Source organism: Sinocyclocheilus rhinocerous, unplaced genomic scaffold (assembly GCF_001515625.1).
Source record: "Sinocyclocheilus rhinocerous isolate Xijiao unplaced genomic scaffold, SAMN03320098_v1.1 scaffold45, whole genome shotgun sequence".
NCBI classification, from domain to species: Eukaryota; Metazoa; Chordata; class Actinopteri; order Cypriniformes; family Cyprinidae; genus Sinocyclocheilus; species Sinocyclocheilus rhinocerous.
The window spans coordinates 194,719-211,648 of NW_015632734.1; the positions used below are offsets into that span (position 1 = coordinate 194,719).

General features: G+C 38.4%; 1 protein-coding gene across 1 annotated transcript in view; it reads left to right on the forward strand.

The window, feature by feature from the left end:
* The window catches only part of LOC107742962 (myosin-IIIb-like), a 149,793-nt gene that overhangs the window by 37,159 nt on the left and 95,704 nt on the right, over positions 1–16,930 (forward strand). The window contains exons 8-11 of the mRNA XM_016556051.1: positions 6,603–6,668; positions 12,499–12,654; positions 16,015–16,099; positions 16,453–16,569. Of these exons, the coding sequence (XP_016411537.1) occupies positions 6,603–6,668; positions 12,499–12,654; positions 16,015–16,099; positions 16,453–16,569 (424 nt within the window). The remainder of the gene's footprint in view (positions 1–6,602; positions 6,669–12,498; positions 12,655–16,014; positions 16,100–16,452; positions 16,570–16,930) is intronic.

Here is a 16,930-nt window from a genome sequence, read left to right on the forward strand (position 1 = left end):
GAGGAAATTGAGACTGAGTCCTCTCAAACCTCCTGCCCTGCGTATGAGGAGCTGCTTGAGGTTATGGAACGCGCCACGGCAAGGCTTGACTAAGAAGGTGGCGCCTCGCGGTCGGCTTGATGAGCGCTATCTTTCTGACTATAACCCTCCAGACCAGGTGAGTCATCCATTACTTCCTGATCTTTATGTGGAGATCAAGAAGACTTGGAAAAATCCGTTCTCTTTGAGACTAGTTATGCCAACGTGGAGGGGATGCGCGAGAGCGGATATGAGAGGGTATCCCCCATTGAAGAGACACTAGCCTGCTATCTCGCTATGGGAGAGACATCCTCTCTTAAGACTCCCTCCTTGCCATCCAGAGCCCTTCAAATGACATCTCGTCTGAATGGCAGGGTCTACACAGCAGCAGGTCAGGGGGCGGCTTCATTGCATACCATGGCAATTTTGCAAGCCTACCAGGCTGACCTGCTGAAAGACCTGGATAAAGGTCAGGGTCTTTCCCCTGAAGAAGTGTCTGAGCTGCGCTGCACTACGGATCTCGCTCTCCGTGCCACCAAACAGACCGCTACTGCCGCTTTCTCCTTGATGCACCGGTCTCTCCTTCTGAACTTTTCGGCACTTCCGTTGAGATGGTTGTCGAAAAGTTTAAGGAGGTGAGGGCGCGCTCCACTGCTATTAAGTCCTTCATCCCACGAAGGCCCAGGTCTCAGCCCGAACAAAGGGGTCCTGGCCCGTCTTGGTCTAAGGACCAAAGACAGGTTAAGAAGGCTAGTTTCGCGACTCGTGCCCCTCCTCCGCCTGCGGGCAGGTCTAGAAGGCTTGTAAAAGCCCGTGCTGGCTGGACTTCGACTCCGAGTTGGTAGGCTTCCCCGAGAAGCCTCCTTGGTCATTCATGTCCTCAGTATGAGTACTGCAACCTCAGGTCCTGCGGGCCTTTGAGGGTTGCTCGGTCTCGCCTTGAGGGGTCTCTTTAGACCTGAGCTGGGGCTTTTTGGCTGAGCCTGAGGACTTGCCTCAGCCTAGGATCGAGAGCGCTGCCCCCATAATCATATGATGCACACCAAGTAGTAAAGACTTTTTGTGACTTCCTTGGTCAATTATTTATATGGTGGTAGTTTGCAGCTCCCCCTATTGGAGTTCTATCTGCGTTCTGAGCATGGTGCTCCCCTCTCTGCGGGTGGGTCATTACAATCTGGATGGGACGACTGTTTCTCCTCTCTGTGGAGAGTCGAGAATCTTGCTCCTGGGGTGTTTTGCCGCTATAGTTAAGGGCACACGCTAGTTCTCTGTGCACTTCTTTAAATTCCATAATCATGGTAGGTGTGCACGCTGGGCTTTTGCACACCTTTCTAAAATCCTTTATGGTAAGGGTGATGCGATCTACTTCGTCCCCTTTCTCTCAGTGGATTTAGGCCCCGGATTCCTGGGCTTCACTCTTCTGCTGTATCTCTGTTGATACCTGTATAGTTGAGCTTGGTAGTGCTCCCTCCTTTCCGAAGGGTTTCTATGAGCACACTGCTCCCTCCTGAGCATGGTTGCTTTGGCTTTAGTAACGGTATTTCTAAATCCATATCTATGGTAAGTGCTCACGCTAGTTCTTTGGGCACTTTTTCTAGTCTATATCCATGGCAGGTGTGCACGCTAGTCTTTGTGCACCTTTTTCAAAAACCCTTGTTGGGTAAGGGTGGCACGATGCTGACCTCGTCCCCTTTCTCTGAGTTGGTTCTGGCCCCCGTTTTACCTTGGGCCCCACTCTCCGTGTACACACTTTGTAGACAGGGTGTTGTTACTAAGTCCCCTGGGTATCTTATACTCTCAGAGCGGGAAGTAGTCCCTGTGTTACAAGCCATGATATGGGTTTTTGCCAGCCCTGGTTCTTGGCTGTATCCCCTTAAAGGAATCATTTCTTTATGATTCCAAGCCTTGAGCTTTGCCCTGGGCTTGGGTTTTTCATAAGCCAGCCCTTGCAGGTCAGTTTTTTGGCACAGCTCAGGCCTTTTGGCTGTAGGGGATCAATTCACTAACAGCCGTCAGAAATGTCCTAGGGGCAGCTCCTCTGATTTGGTTGAGTTGTTCCCTGAGAAGGGAACGAGACACTGCTTCCTCTAGTCTCCTGCCATGCTTCGGATGTAAGCGCCATGCTTCGGATGTAAGTTTCAGACGAAGAAGCGGATGACGTGTTCTCCTGGCGCCCTTTTATACTGTGGTTGCGCCGGTGATGACGTCATAGGCTGTCACTGCCCAATAGCATTGGTGCGTTTACATGTATGCTTCAGACACTGGTCACGCTGGAGGGTTCCCCATAGCGACCCCTAGAGGACGCAGTGTCTCGTTCCCTTCTCAGGGAACCATGGTTACATACGTAACCTGAGATGTTCCCTTCCAAGGGAACTTCGAACTGCGTCCTCTAGGGGTCACTATGTGGAACGGTATACCCACGCCAACCCCTAGAGGACGCAGTGTCTCGTTCCCTTCTCAGGGAACCATGGTTACATACGTAACCTGAGATGATTTCTGTGATGTCTTTTAATGACTTTTCCATGATCTTTGGAGTCTTTTTGTCACTTTGAATAATGGTTTTTACAAATTATTTTATACAGACTTTTGGAGATTTTCATTTGTATGGAAAGTACCTTGTGAAAAAGGAGAACACTGTAGCATATTACAGAAATAATATTCTTAACATCATATACTTCAGTATGATCTGAATTTAATGCTTTCAAAAACTTAATTGCATCTTAAATGCAAATAAATAAAATGTATTATAATTTACATTTATATTAAATGCAATTAACTGGACTTTAGAGTGTTTTAGACCCTCTAGTAGGAATATATTTATATGCAATTTCATAATTCTATTTTCTTTGAAATATTGTTCAAGTGTACTTACTAATGTACTGACAAGCACTTATGGTAAACTAAAATAAACTTTCATGGAGGGTTCCCCATAGCGACCCCTAGAGGACGCAGTGTCTCGTTCCCTTCTCAGGGAACCATGGTTACATACGTAACCTGAGATGATTTCTGTAATGTCTTTTAATGACTTTTCCATGATCTTTGGAGTCTTTTTGTTACTTTGAATAATGGTTTTTACAAATTATTTTATACAGACTTTTGGAGATTTTCATTTGTATGGAAAGTACCTTGTGAAAAAGGAGTACACTGTAGCATATTACAGAAATAATATTCTTAACATCATATACTTCAGTATGATCTGAATGTAATGCTTTCAAAAACTTAATTGCATCTTAAATGCAAATAAATAAAATGTATTATAATTTACATTTATATTAAATGCAATTAACTGGACTTTAGAGTGTTTTAGACCCTCTAGTAGGAATATATTTATATGCAATTTCATAATTCTATTTTCTTTGAAATATTGTTCAAGTGTACTGCTGAATGTACTGACAAGCACTTATGGTAAACTAAAATAAACTTTCATGCCATTTCTATACTAACTTGCATGTCATGTATTTAAATATTTTTAATTAAACATCTGTTACGATGAAGTTGCAATTTAGTACATTTAATTATATTAACTTTAAATCAAATAACACACCACAGTTAAAATTATAAACAAGTACTTGTGCTTTTGTAGGTCAAAATAAGTATACTTGAAAGCATGACAAAAAATATTTAAAACAATGATTTAAAATGTAGATAAAGTAAAACACATTTAATGATACATTACAAAGTGCACATTTTAAAATAACTTTGGTTGGTTTAAACATAGTCATAAAAGTACGCTTTTTAAGTACACTTTTTATTTCTTTAATATTATATGAATGCAAGTACAGATTTTAAAATGCACCTTTACGATTTGAAGTACACTACTAGTGCATAATCAATACAATTAAGCGCACTTCTATTAAAGGGTTTGAATGAATAAATGTAAACAAATACACTTCGAATACAAATGTCTCCAATGAACATCCTGAGGCTGGAATGCACTGTACACTATGTTGTTCAGGAAGACATTTTCCAGCATGTTGCTCTTAAAAATTATGTTTTCTTTGATGGCCTAAAACTGTCCCAGAGGTTGAGGCCTCGCAGCATCACAGCCACTGAGAGCTGCTTGTGTGTTAATAAATGAGCCTGTGAGAGTGTGTGGGCTAATATATGGGCATGTGAAAGTGTGTGTGAGTTAATAGATGGCTCTGTCTGAGTGTAGCTGACAGAGGGATTATTCGCTCTCATAACTCGGCAGCTCTGCGGACAGATGTTGCCTGCCAGACACTCTGCAGGGCGGCTCGTTTGTCATCCAGTAGCGGACCGACGCGTCCCTGGCCCACAGTCTGCGCCATAAAGACTTAAACACTTACAACTCCACCTCACTGAGATATACAGCAGCTCATCTGAGATACGCCTTGCTCTACTGAAGAGCTGAAGACTCGCTTAAGTCTGCCTCTGCAGTAAAAACTCTCAACTCAAGTGCTGAGGGGTTGTGGGGTTTGACGTACTTCAGTCATTACTGTCACTCAAACACACAAGCAAAAATGGAAATGGAAATGGAAAAGTCAAAACAAAAAGGTTGGGTAGTTCTCATAAGTATATATTGTACTTCACCCTTCAAAAGTTTGGAAATGTTTGGTTTTTGGAAAATATCATGAACCTTTATTATTTCTTGTGTTTATTAAAGGGGTCATATGATGCGATTTCAAGTTTTCCTTTCTCTTTGGAGTGTTACAAGCTGATTGTGCATAGATAAGATCCCTGAAGTTGCAAAGACTAAAGTCTCAAAACCAAAGAGATATTCTTTATCAAAGTTAAGACTCTGCCACACCCCCCTAAAACGGCTCGTTCTAACACGTATCGTTATCATTGAAGACCAGCAATAATGACTTTTAAAATTCATAATAATGGCAATATATACATGTAATGGCAGACTCCTTTTGGCAACTGTGATTCCTAATTAATTACTGGATTAAACTTGCCACAGGTTACTTTTGTGATAAAAATAAAAATAAAAATAAAATACAATGTAGGCCTATAAAACAATCAATCAACCTAGCAACAAACAGGGTTAATATCATTAACTAAATCCAAAAATTACAACTAAAACCATAAAAAATGGCACTTGAAACAAATTAAGGGTCAGTTTTACTAACAGCTTGCACAAATCGTCTTTTGGCGTTAAAATAGTACTGTCAGGTTTTACTAAAGACGCGCAGTGAAGAATTAGCGCTGAAAAGGCGTGGATCCATTTTTGCACCTGACCTTATTGAATATGCATTTCTAGGAGTTTCCCTTTCAAACGCAAAAGTTATGTGAGGAGAGTATTCAAATGAATGGGTGTGTCAAACATGTCAGCCCAATCAGCAGCAACATGTATATAAACCACGCGGTATTAAAGAGACAGCTCGCACAATGTAATTAACATCCAAATAAACTCACAAGAGCAAGTATATTGTTTGCACATGTTTATTTACATTAAAGGCTGAACGCAGCCCTGGTCTATCAAAACTTCTAGCAAACCTTCATTTTTTGGCCTCCAGTTCTTTTCAACGTACTGTGGCTTATTTATTTCTTTGGAAATAAAACTAAAATAAAACTAGATCTATAGAGACATATTAAACATGAAGTATTAGACATAAAATAATGAAAATGACAAAAATTAAACTAAAATTAAAATGTAATGGAGAATATAAAAATAAAAACTAAATCAAAATATTAATAAAAGCTATAATAGTATAACAATAATTTGAAAATATGTTGAAAATATAATAATATATTATAATATATACTGAAGTAACGAAGTCCTCTGAGGCACCAGAGTTGTGTATGAAACAAAGAGCAATATGAATAAAACTATTTGGATTGCACTACAGAAGAGAGCTTCAAATTGCCTTCCTGACAGGGTTACTGTCATAAACTAAAACTACAAAAAAAAAAAAAAAATCATTAATTCAAATAAAATAAATATTATCTAAAATAAAATATAATAATGCTCATTTTCATTTAGTTTAAGTTGAAGCACTGAAATAACTGAAAGTAAATGAACTAAAACTAAAACGTAATAAAAATAAAAATAAATCGACAAAAACAAAAAAAGATCAAAACAACAAATTTCAAAAACGAAACAAGCTAAAATGTAAATATAGAAAAATACGATCTAATGCAAAATATTAACAATAATTTTTATTAGTGATACTACAACAACTCTCCCAGACATCATTGCTACAACCTACATTGTCAAAAATGCAGTAGTTTAATATAATAATGCATAGCAACAATATGCTGTATTTATAACCTGAAGTTTAATGCAAATTAATGTAAGAAAGTTTTGGGAGATTTTGATGGTGACAGTAAAAAGAGAAGGTAAGAGAACATATTGATTTTAGAGTAGGACTGCAGTGACTTTGATTTCTGCAGGAGCTGTTCTGAATAGCTGTTCTTGGGCACAGGTCTGTACCTGAATGAGGCGTCTGTGTTTTCTGCTTTTCTTTGTGTTGGGAGATGAATGCGAACAGACATTTGTTCTGAACAAACACAGTTGCCCTTTAGCTTTGTAATTTATTTACCCTCCCTGAATGAGGCCAGTCCGATACGTCTGCTTGTGTCTCATTCACGAGTGTTGTGTCTTTGTGTTTTATCTGCAGGAACCCGTCTCCTACCCTCCGCCAGCCTGAGCACTGGTGCAGGAGTTTCGGTCACTTCATTGCTCAGTGAGTACAGCAGCTTCATCTCTCTCTTCTGTACTCTTTTGATGTGTGCTGTCACTAGCATTGTGTTTTATGTTTTACTTCAAGCCACTTGCATGTTTTTACTCCTGAATCTGTGTGAAGTACTGAGGAATACGGAGTATTTAGATCAGACAGGAAATGTGTTAGAATTTCTCAGTGGTTCCGAAAAAAAAAAGTAATAATTTTGAAAACATTTATTGTATACACACTACCATTCCAAAGTTTGGGGTCAGTAAGTGTTTGATTTGTTTGTTGTAAGTTGTTTTTTTTCCTTTTAAAGAAATTAATTATTTTATTCAGCAAGGATGCATTAAATTAATCAAAAGTGACAATAAAGACATTGTTACAAAAAATCTATTTCAAATAAATGCTGTTGTTTTGAAATTTCCATTAATCCAAAAAAAAAAAAAAACTGTTTTCAACATTTATTTATTTAAAAGAGTTATTTGTTTTAAAATGTAAAAAAAATTATTTTAAATGGTCATTTGTTGTAATGTTATTGTTTTTACTGTTTCTTGATCAAATAAATGCAGCCTTGGTGAACATAAGAGATATCTTTCAAACAAAAATGAACCAACCAAACAAACAAATAAGTCAATAAATAAACAACACCCTTTTGTCAGGGCGTTAAAACAACAACAACAGCAACAACAACAATAATAATAATAATAATAAAACGTTCTGAAAAGAAACAAAAGGCCCAGACTACCAGACAGCTGGCAAACTAAAAACTGTCAGAGAGCTATACAAGAACAAAACAGTCAACAAAGCAAACTGGGCAGAACAGCAAGTGCTGGGACTGTATCTTGGTAGACAACCAGAAAATAGTGCCAACTGACACATGACACAGAGACGGGACAAATGACGGATAAACCAGCAACAGGATGAGGACTTACAAATGGGATCTAAAGGTAAGGAAATCAAGAGTGCAGGTGGGACAAATCAACTAATGATCAGGGAAATGAGGAGATAACAGGGCAAACGAGGAGGAGGAGCCAGCGCAGGACGAGGAAAACATGCAATTCAAAACAAGATCTTGAGAAAAAGCACAGGAAAATCAGACATGAGTGTCAGAAATGCTTTGCTTTATGCCGAGTTCACACTGCACGATTTTAGCCCGATTTTTCACTCGCCGACAGGTTTTGCGAAATCGCCGACAAATGCCCGAAATCGGAGGCAAATCGCTGCTCGTTCACGCGAGTGACAATCACACAGTGTGAATTATCGTCGTTCAGTGTGAAACCAACAGTGATGCGACGTCTTTGAAAATCGTGCATTGTGAACTCGGCATTAGTGTGCTTGTGTATCTTTCCCTAAAAGTCTCTTGATTTGTTTGACAATCAGATGTCTTGATTATGGCTTAAGTGTCCAGATCCTTTTGGTGTTGTTGTACCTCCATCCTGTCAGTGTGTTCAGCTGTAATTTCACTTGACAAGACCAATTCTGGCTGTTTCTGTATGAGCAAAACATGCAGTGAGAAGTTTCCACAAACGCCTCTCAGGCATACGATTTAATTCCTGTCAGACAGACTGTAAATAAAAGAGGCCCGGCTCTCTGTGTGTGTGTCTGTGTACATAAAAGCAATGAAAAGCCCAGATTATTATTTCATTATTGAGAATGAAAACATCAGAGAGAGGGATGCTGTGTGCGCGGCAGGAGGGCTGTGAATGCTAATTGACTCATTTATTTGTGTTAGTTGTTCATTTGTCAGTGTGGCAGGTCTGCTGGTCGCTCGTGATGAATTAAAAGCACAGACGCAGTCATATTCATTAAGCGTGATTGTGTGTGTTTCTGTGTGCTGGTGGGATTTTATCCTGAGTGCTCTTTAAGTGCTCCTGTGTGTACAGTCTGCTACACACATGGCTGGTTGGTGTTGTGGTTAAAATTCAAGGTTGATTGTTGCAAGTCTCAAACTGGTTGAGCCATTAACTAGCACCATTGTGCCCTTGAGCAAGACACTTAACCGCAGGTTATTCCAGCAGACTCCGTGTACTGTAGTTTGACTGTGGAAGCTTATACCATTTTTCTGAGATCCTCTTTTCATTTTCTCAGTTCATAAATTTGATGGATGTGTAATTAGATTTTGAAGAGCTGTTAACTAGCTATTAGTTTCTAGAATAGAATGCTTATGAAGCATTATCTTCTGTCATTTAACCTGAACTGTTCGTTAAAGGTGCACTTTGATTTTTGATAGGTAAAATAATTACTTGAGTTCGACCAATGTGGCTGCCATCTTTTACTTCATTCTGTCATCCAAAGTATTCAATAACAAGGGGATAGTGAGTAGTGTTACCACGGTAAAGTAAGTCAAGTCAAATTATTTGACACAATTTGTATTGTATAAAGAGATAAACAGGAAAAAACAGAATCAATTGTGGAAACTCAGTTCAGATTTGTCTGTAAAGTGTCTCTAAAAGAAAATTTTTTAATAAATTTTTTTTTTTAAGCTTAAGCTAATTACTTAGTAAAGCAAATAGAATTCGGCTTCACTTCATTAAACTCCAAGCAAAAGGTTGCCAGATATCAAAAAAGCAACCTAAAAATGAACATAAACATAGCCTCTATGTTAAGACTGTGTTTTAAAGGAACACTCCACTATTTTTGAAAATAGGCTAATTTTCCAACTCCCCTAGAGTTAAACAGTTGAGTTTTACCGTTTTCGAATCCATTCAGCCGATCTCCGGGTCTGGCGGTAGCACTTTTAGCTGTAGCTTAGCATAGATCATTGAATCGGATTAGACCGTTAGCATCTCGCTCAAAAATGACCAAAGAGTTTCTATATTTTTACTATTTAAAACTTGACTCTTCTGTAGTTACATCGTGTACTAAGACTGACGGAAAATTAAAAGTTGCGATTTTCTAGGCCGATATGTCTTTTTATTAAGGCTGATATTACGCAGCGCCTGAAAATAGGCTTATTGGAAGTTACCTAGCTGGGGACTATTTTCAGGTGCTGCGTAATATCATTGCGAAAACGGTAAAACTCAACTGTTTAACTCTAGGGCAGTTGGAAAATGAGCCTATTTTCAAAAATAGTGGAGTGTTCTTTAACAACTAGTTTGATCATCTAGCTAGCAGTTGTAATCAGACGTAATCAGTCTAGATTTAGATTAGACCAATCTAGCTTTTTGTAATTGTTTTTTTAAAAGTTATGACTAGATGACTAAAAGCTAGATGACTTTTTAAATTATAAATAAGCAGTTTATACAACCTGCCACTGGTATAATATATTGAGCCTCGTTATTGTGCTTTGGGTGGGTATAGATATATATATATGTTCGTACACTCTAAAAAATGCTGGGTTAAATACGACCCAGTGCTGGGTAAAATAGGGACAAACCCAGCAATTGGGTTGTTTTGACCCAGCGGTTGGGTTAAATGTTTAACCCAACCTTCTGGGTAGTAACCCAACCGCTGGGTCAAAACAGCCCAATTGCTGGGTTTGTCCCTATTTTACCCAGCACTGGGTCGTATTTAACCCAGCATTTTTTAGAGTGTATGTTGCGTAATTAGCAGACATGGCAAAACTGTACCAGAAACACAAATATATGAGAACTACATAATATCCTGCAAACCTAAAAGACAGGAAATGTGTTTTATTATTAATAGTTTAACATGAAATACTTACATATTATTGAATTCAAAAATAAAATGGTGTATTATAAAAATGTAGTAAATTAAATTTGAATTGAATTGTAGTTTTGTATTTAAGATTAATTATGCTTCATGTATAGTTACAGCCATGGGTTGCATGTAATATTGATTTGTGATTATCTGACAGCTTGTAGTGGGGGATCTAGAGTTTCATGACTGAACTAAATTTACTTTATTAGAAATGACAGTATGAGTATATTTCTATATTGCTCAAATATTGCTCTATATCTTTAAAGATGGTGCTATATAGCACCTTATCCACCGCAAAGCGCTGAAGAACCATTACAGGTTCTCTATAGGTGCTATATAGCACTTAAATTGGTTCCCCTATGATTACGAGCCAAAGAACCACTTAGCGGTGCTATATAGCACCTCACCTACCACAAAGAACCGCTGAAAACCAGTTTTTGTGTGTGTGTGTGTGTGCGTGTGTGTGTGTGTGTGTGCTTCTGTTACGAGGAGTATTTACTGAGCTGAAGATGCTTTGCTGTCCACAACCTATACGCTCCAGTATCACTATTCAGAAAACTGGCATTTGTCTGCATAAATCTTGTCTAGTTATGATGTGATCATTAATTAAATAAAGCTGGGAAAAAACACATATACTCGCAAGAAAAAAAAAATGCATCGCTCAGCGTTTGTGTTTGGCACAATAAATCTGCTTCAGCCTAGATGAGGGTTTTTATAAACATCACACTGAAAAATTGTGTTTTGAGAGCCATTGGATCAGAAATAATTCTGCTGAGTAAATCCTGTCAGTGTGTGTGTGTGTGTGTGTGTGGTGTACAGGGACACAATGTTATCGCGAGGTGCCGGCTGTTTGCTCTCTGCCTGTGTGTGTACTATAACAGCACGCTGTTGTTGCTGTGTTATGAATGTGTGTGTAATTGTGCAGCTGAATGACCTGTGCTCTGCTATCAGAGCCTCAGCCATGCCGAGCGCTAATGACAGACCCCTGGGCCTAATCTACTGCTTTTAATGGGGTCTAGACTCTAGAGGGGCTGGCCTCAGCACAGACGCAGTTTCAGTCGAGAGTAAAGCAGGCCACCGAGATTTAGACGGACACTGTGCTTAGTGCTTTACTTTCCGGAAAACAGGGAAACAAGAAATGAAATCCAAACTGGACAGATGAAGAGGAATGGGGAAAGTCAAGACATTTAGCCAAATTCAGTCCAGCTGGTGACTACCCTTGTGAAAAAGAAGTACACTTTAGCACACTAGAAAAGGAGTACACAATAGAACATTATGATTAATTATAAATAAGTATTTGTGCTTTAGCACAGTATGTTAGTCAAAACATCAGAATATGTGTACTTCTTTATAGCACGACAAAAGATTATTAAATCATACTTCAAAATGAACTTTCAAGTAAAACTTAATTTGATATTATTACAAAGTGCACTTTTTAAAAGTGTGGTTACACTTTATTTTAAGGTTTCCTTGTTTCAGTGTAATTATACATGTAAGTACTGAGTAAACTACATGTAGTTACTATATGGTTAGGGTTTGGCTTAGGGTTACTTGCATGTAATTATGCATAATTAATTGTTATTATAATATTAAGTGCATGCAACATGTAACAAGGACACCTTAAAATAAAGTGTTACCAAAAGTGTATATAAGTGTGCTAAGAAATAGTCATGAAATTAAATGTACTTGTAAGATTTGATGTACACTAAAAGTGCCCATCATTACATATCATACACGGATCATAAAGAAATATGCAAAGGTGTCATGAGACATGATCAACAGGTAATCACAGTCTCTGAGCAGGAGGACAATTGCATGCATGTAGTCCAGAACAAAAGAGACAGGCCTGTATACACATGATAAGACTGTTTACACTGGATACTATGGTGATGAGAGAGAAAGAGTGAGAGACAGAGAGAGAGAGACGGCTGGTCAGATGCTTCTTGGTCGTCGTGTCAGAGACTGGAGTCATATGACGATGTATAGGTGACATGCTTAACCTCGCTGAAGGTGCAGGATGTTTTCCTTGTTCGCTTTTCATTTATTAATCAGTTTTCACATTGATTTCCATGTCATTATATGGAAAACTGCTGCTGTTATGCGTGTCGTTTGTAACATTGCATGCTTCTCTGTTTTCTGTTTGTCTTCTCTTATATTTCCCCCCTTCATCCCTTCTCTTATCTTGCAGGTGTTTGATAAAGGATTTCGAGACGCGTCCATCAGTGACGCATCTGCTAGAGCATCCGTTCATTAAACAGGCTCATGGGAAAGACACGTGGCTCAGACAGCAGCTGTCGGTCCTCATCCGCGAGCAACAGGACGTGGGCAGCAGGACCAAGACCAGGTACATTCTGCCCACAACACAAACCGCAGGCCAAACAACACTCTGACTTTTCTGAAATCACATCCAGATGTTCATGAGGCAGAGAAAAATACATCGCGGCACGTGCTTAAGAAGACTGACAGTTAAACACCACCGCTTGAGATTATAAATATACGGGTGGGTTAAACAGAAGTATTATTTGTTTGGTTTATAATAGCCTGCCAATCATAGATTGTCATTTTGAAGTGCTTTCTGATTCGTCTCAGGGTCAGACCAAAGATCTGGCAGCCTTGACCATGACAGCGGTCATTGTGAGGCGCTTGACTTGCAGTTATCACTGTCTTCTATAGATGCAGAGCTGTCGCGGTGGATTTATCACGTCTAAATGTGAAACAGTGAGACTTTCTGTTGTGACAGTCTAGAAATCTACGAATCACAGCATGTGGGTTGAGTTTTTTGTAGTACTGTGTCATCTATCACTTGAGGGTTTCCTCTTTCCAGCAGATGGCAGTGTTATCTGTGGAGGAATGAAGCCCCTCGGGTTATTCTGAGAGGCTGGCATTCAGGAGCATTAGATTCAGTCGGCGGCGGCGTACAAGTCAAACGGATATCTCTGATGCTGTTATAGACACTACACATAATGAAAAAAAGAGTTTCCACTGGATTCTCCTTGAAAATGTTAATTTAGACCCTTAAAATCCTGCAGATCTTGTATGACCTATTCTTTGGGCCCTTTGAGGAGGGGACAGGGGGCCTACAAAATTTGCAGACCTTTTGAATTTAAATGACCACCCTGCCTATAGTATTCTCAATAGTTGAGGTATAAAATTAACTCAAATTGGCCTTTAGATTCGTCTAAAAGTTGCTGAATATCAAATATGAAAGTATTCAACAATGTAAAATATTTTTGTTTACTGTATTCTAAAGCTTGACAAAGACTGGCCTTTCACATGAAAAACAGCATGATTCAGTTAAAAACTTAGTAAGATTGGTAAGATGGCTGGAAAGATTTTTAAATGATTTTTGAAAGTCTTTTATAGTCATAAGACCACTCACACACACGCACACACACACACACACACACACACACACACTATACCTGTTTGCCATTGTTTGACCCATGCCTGTTATGACCACGTCTCTGTCTAATAAAAGCCTGCAGATGGATCCGCACGTCTCACGTCTCGTTTGCCCCGTAACAGTTGTATTTTTGTTTTAACATAAACTGGTTATTGTAGCTACTTTGTTTTACTATATCTATTTTATGTTTGTATTTTGATCTTTTCTGCGAATGCACGTATGCATCTCTTTGTAAAGTAGGCTACTTTGTATACACTGTTTTAAAAGGCGCTATATACGTAAATAAAGCTTATTTCCCCAAATTTCCCAAATTATTGGAGAGGGTGAGCTTAATGTTTTTGCTTTTTACAACTTAATTGCATCATAAACAAAAGCTAAATTAGCCTAATATGAAAGCTTCTTCTTTTTTTTTTTTTTTAACTTGAGATAAAACTAAAAACGTTTTGTTAGTCAATGTTAAGTTTAGTTTATTTACTACTACAAAGACAACTTTGAAAGGCCTAATGTTTATTGTGACGATTATTTAAAATATGTATCATGCAAAGTGAGTGTTATTTACTTTTAGACAAACTGATTTTGACCCTGATTTTGATTAGACCAACATAAAAATGCCCTTTAAATAAATGGCAATAATAATATAAATGGTAAATAAACCCCTTTTTCACTTTAATTATATATTTGGGGTCATGTTATGTTTATGTTGCTTGGGCGATTCATTTCTATACTAAGATACGTCTGAAGCATTAGTACTCTTAACCCTGTCACCACATCTCTGATTCAGGGTTACAGGAGGATTCACAGTCCCTGATGAATTCAATGCGACAGAGGGAATTTTACATTTTACATCTTTTCCACTTGACTGAGACACAGCGATCAGGGCAGGATGTTAACTACTCTTGTTCTTGGGTGTCTATGTAACTTTTTCTGAGAAAGTGGTGGCTGGTACACTCTGTAATTGTGAATAAACAGTCAGAGGGTTGCCAGATTGTAACCACTTATTCCCCAGGCCACATATAATCTGCTAGCCTGATAGTGACAGTGAGAGAGCCGTAATGAGATTATGAGCTTGGCTGTGCTCTCTCTGTTTAGTCACTGATGGCAAATATCAGTGAAGTGATTACAGAGTGAGGGAACACTGATGCACACACAGAAACACAGCCACACACACATAAAGCGCAGTGTATCGTGTCTGTACGCTGTCATGTCCCCGGGGCCCGATGGGTTTTAAGAGCTGTGAATAGAGCAGCTGCTTCCTCATGATCTAAAGGTCAAAAATACAATAGAGGGTCAAACGCTGATGAAGTGCTTAGACTAGACGTTACAATAGCCTTTAAACCCCAGAGGATAGACCTGCATCACACCCTGATGCCGCATGCTGGATGTTTAGATTTTGGGTTACACTTTATTTTAAGGTGTTCTTGTTGTAGTGTAATTATACATTTAAGTACTGAGTAATATTAATTAACTACATGTTCTTGCTATATGGTTAGGGTTAGGATTAGGGTTCGGTTTAGGGTTACTGGCATGCAATTATGCATAATTTATTGTTATTATAATAGTAAGTACATGTAACATGTAACAAGGACACTTTAAAATAAAGTGCTACCAGATTTTGTTTTTTGGTGTTTACTAAGGCAAGCATCACTATTACCGGTCCTAATAGTTAGGGTTAAGGATTTTAACAAACCTCCACTAAATATTTAGCATGCATGTAACTAACTAGTCCTATAATATTTGTGACCCTGGACCACAAAACCAGTCATGAGGGTCTGATTTTGTTGTATTTATACATTATCTGAAAGCTGGACAAATAATATTTCCATTGATGTATGGTTTGTTAGGATAGGACAATATTTGGTCGAGATACAACTATTTGAAAATCTGGAATCTGAGGGTGCAAAAAAATCAAAATGTTGAGAAAATCACGTTTAAAGTTGTCCAAATGAAGTTCTTAGCAATGCATATTACTAATCAAAAATTAAGATTTGATATATTTACGGTAGGAAATTAACAAAATATCTTCATGGAACATGATCTTTACTTAATATACTAATGATTTTTGGCATAAAAGAAAAATCGATCATTTTGGCCCATACAATGTATTGCTGGCTATTGCTACAAATATACCTGTGCTACTTATGACTTTTATGTCATTTACTTATGGCTTTTGTGCTCCAGGGTCATTTGTGCTACAGACATCAATGGCACTTCAACTCAATAAATTACTTGTTTATGATTGAATAGATTTTTTAGTATTTCATGTTTATTGAAGCTGTAACATTGCTGTATTGTGTTTTACAGGCATGAGCGGATCAATACTCGCAAAACCCTGATAATTGAGAGCTGTCCTGATGATGATCTGGTGAACCTGGAGGTTTTAGACGAGGTATATCTAGATGATTTAGCTGAAATCGGCTTTTCATTTCTCAATCATACAGAAATAATTTTATTTTGATGTAAAGTCAACAAATTGACCTTAAAATCGACTTTCTTAGTACGTGTTCCTGGACGTATTTTTGATCAGTTTTTCCAAATAATTGCATAACTCCATTAAAATGCATTATGAAAACATAACATAATGTTCTGAAAGTAAAATGAGATGCAGTTGGCATTTTATGTTGACTTTAAAATGTAATGGAATTCAATTACTAAACTGTCTGCTCAAATTCAGTGAATTCAGTGAATCTTGTAGTATAAACAACAAAGATACATTTCCATCTCCAGCATTTCTCATTCTAGGAAATAATCATTACACATCTTCAGAGGCGATATCAGGAGCTGCAGATCTACACATATGTGGGTGATATCCTCATAGCGCTTAACCCTTTCCAGAACCTCAACATCTACTCTCCACAGGTGAGAGGAGCAGCATCAGGCTGTGCACTAAAGCATCATTTATGTCTAAAGCAGGCCATCTTTGTTTAAACCATCTTATGTGTACAATGTGTAATTCGCTTGGTGTTGTGGGGAGCCACTTCTATGGCGTTATTTTAATGACAAATGTCGAGAGCGCATTATTGTAGTGCGAAAGCACATTCATATAACGCGGGAGTGCGAATCTCTCCGCTCGCACAAAACTGGACGCGCTCAAATACACGCTGCTCTCGCCCGGAGAGAGTGCGCACACTTAAAACGTGTCTCTCCTCTCACTCTAACTGTGTCCTGTGCACTCTCAAATCTCTGTGCTCATGCACTATAGACGTAAATTATTTTCTCA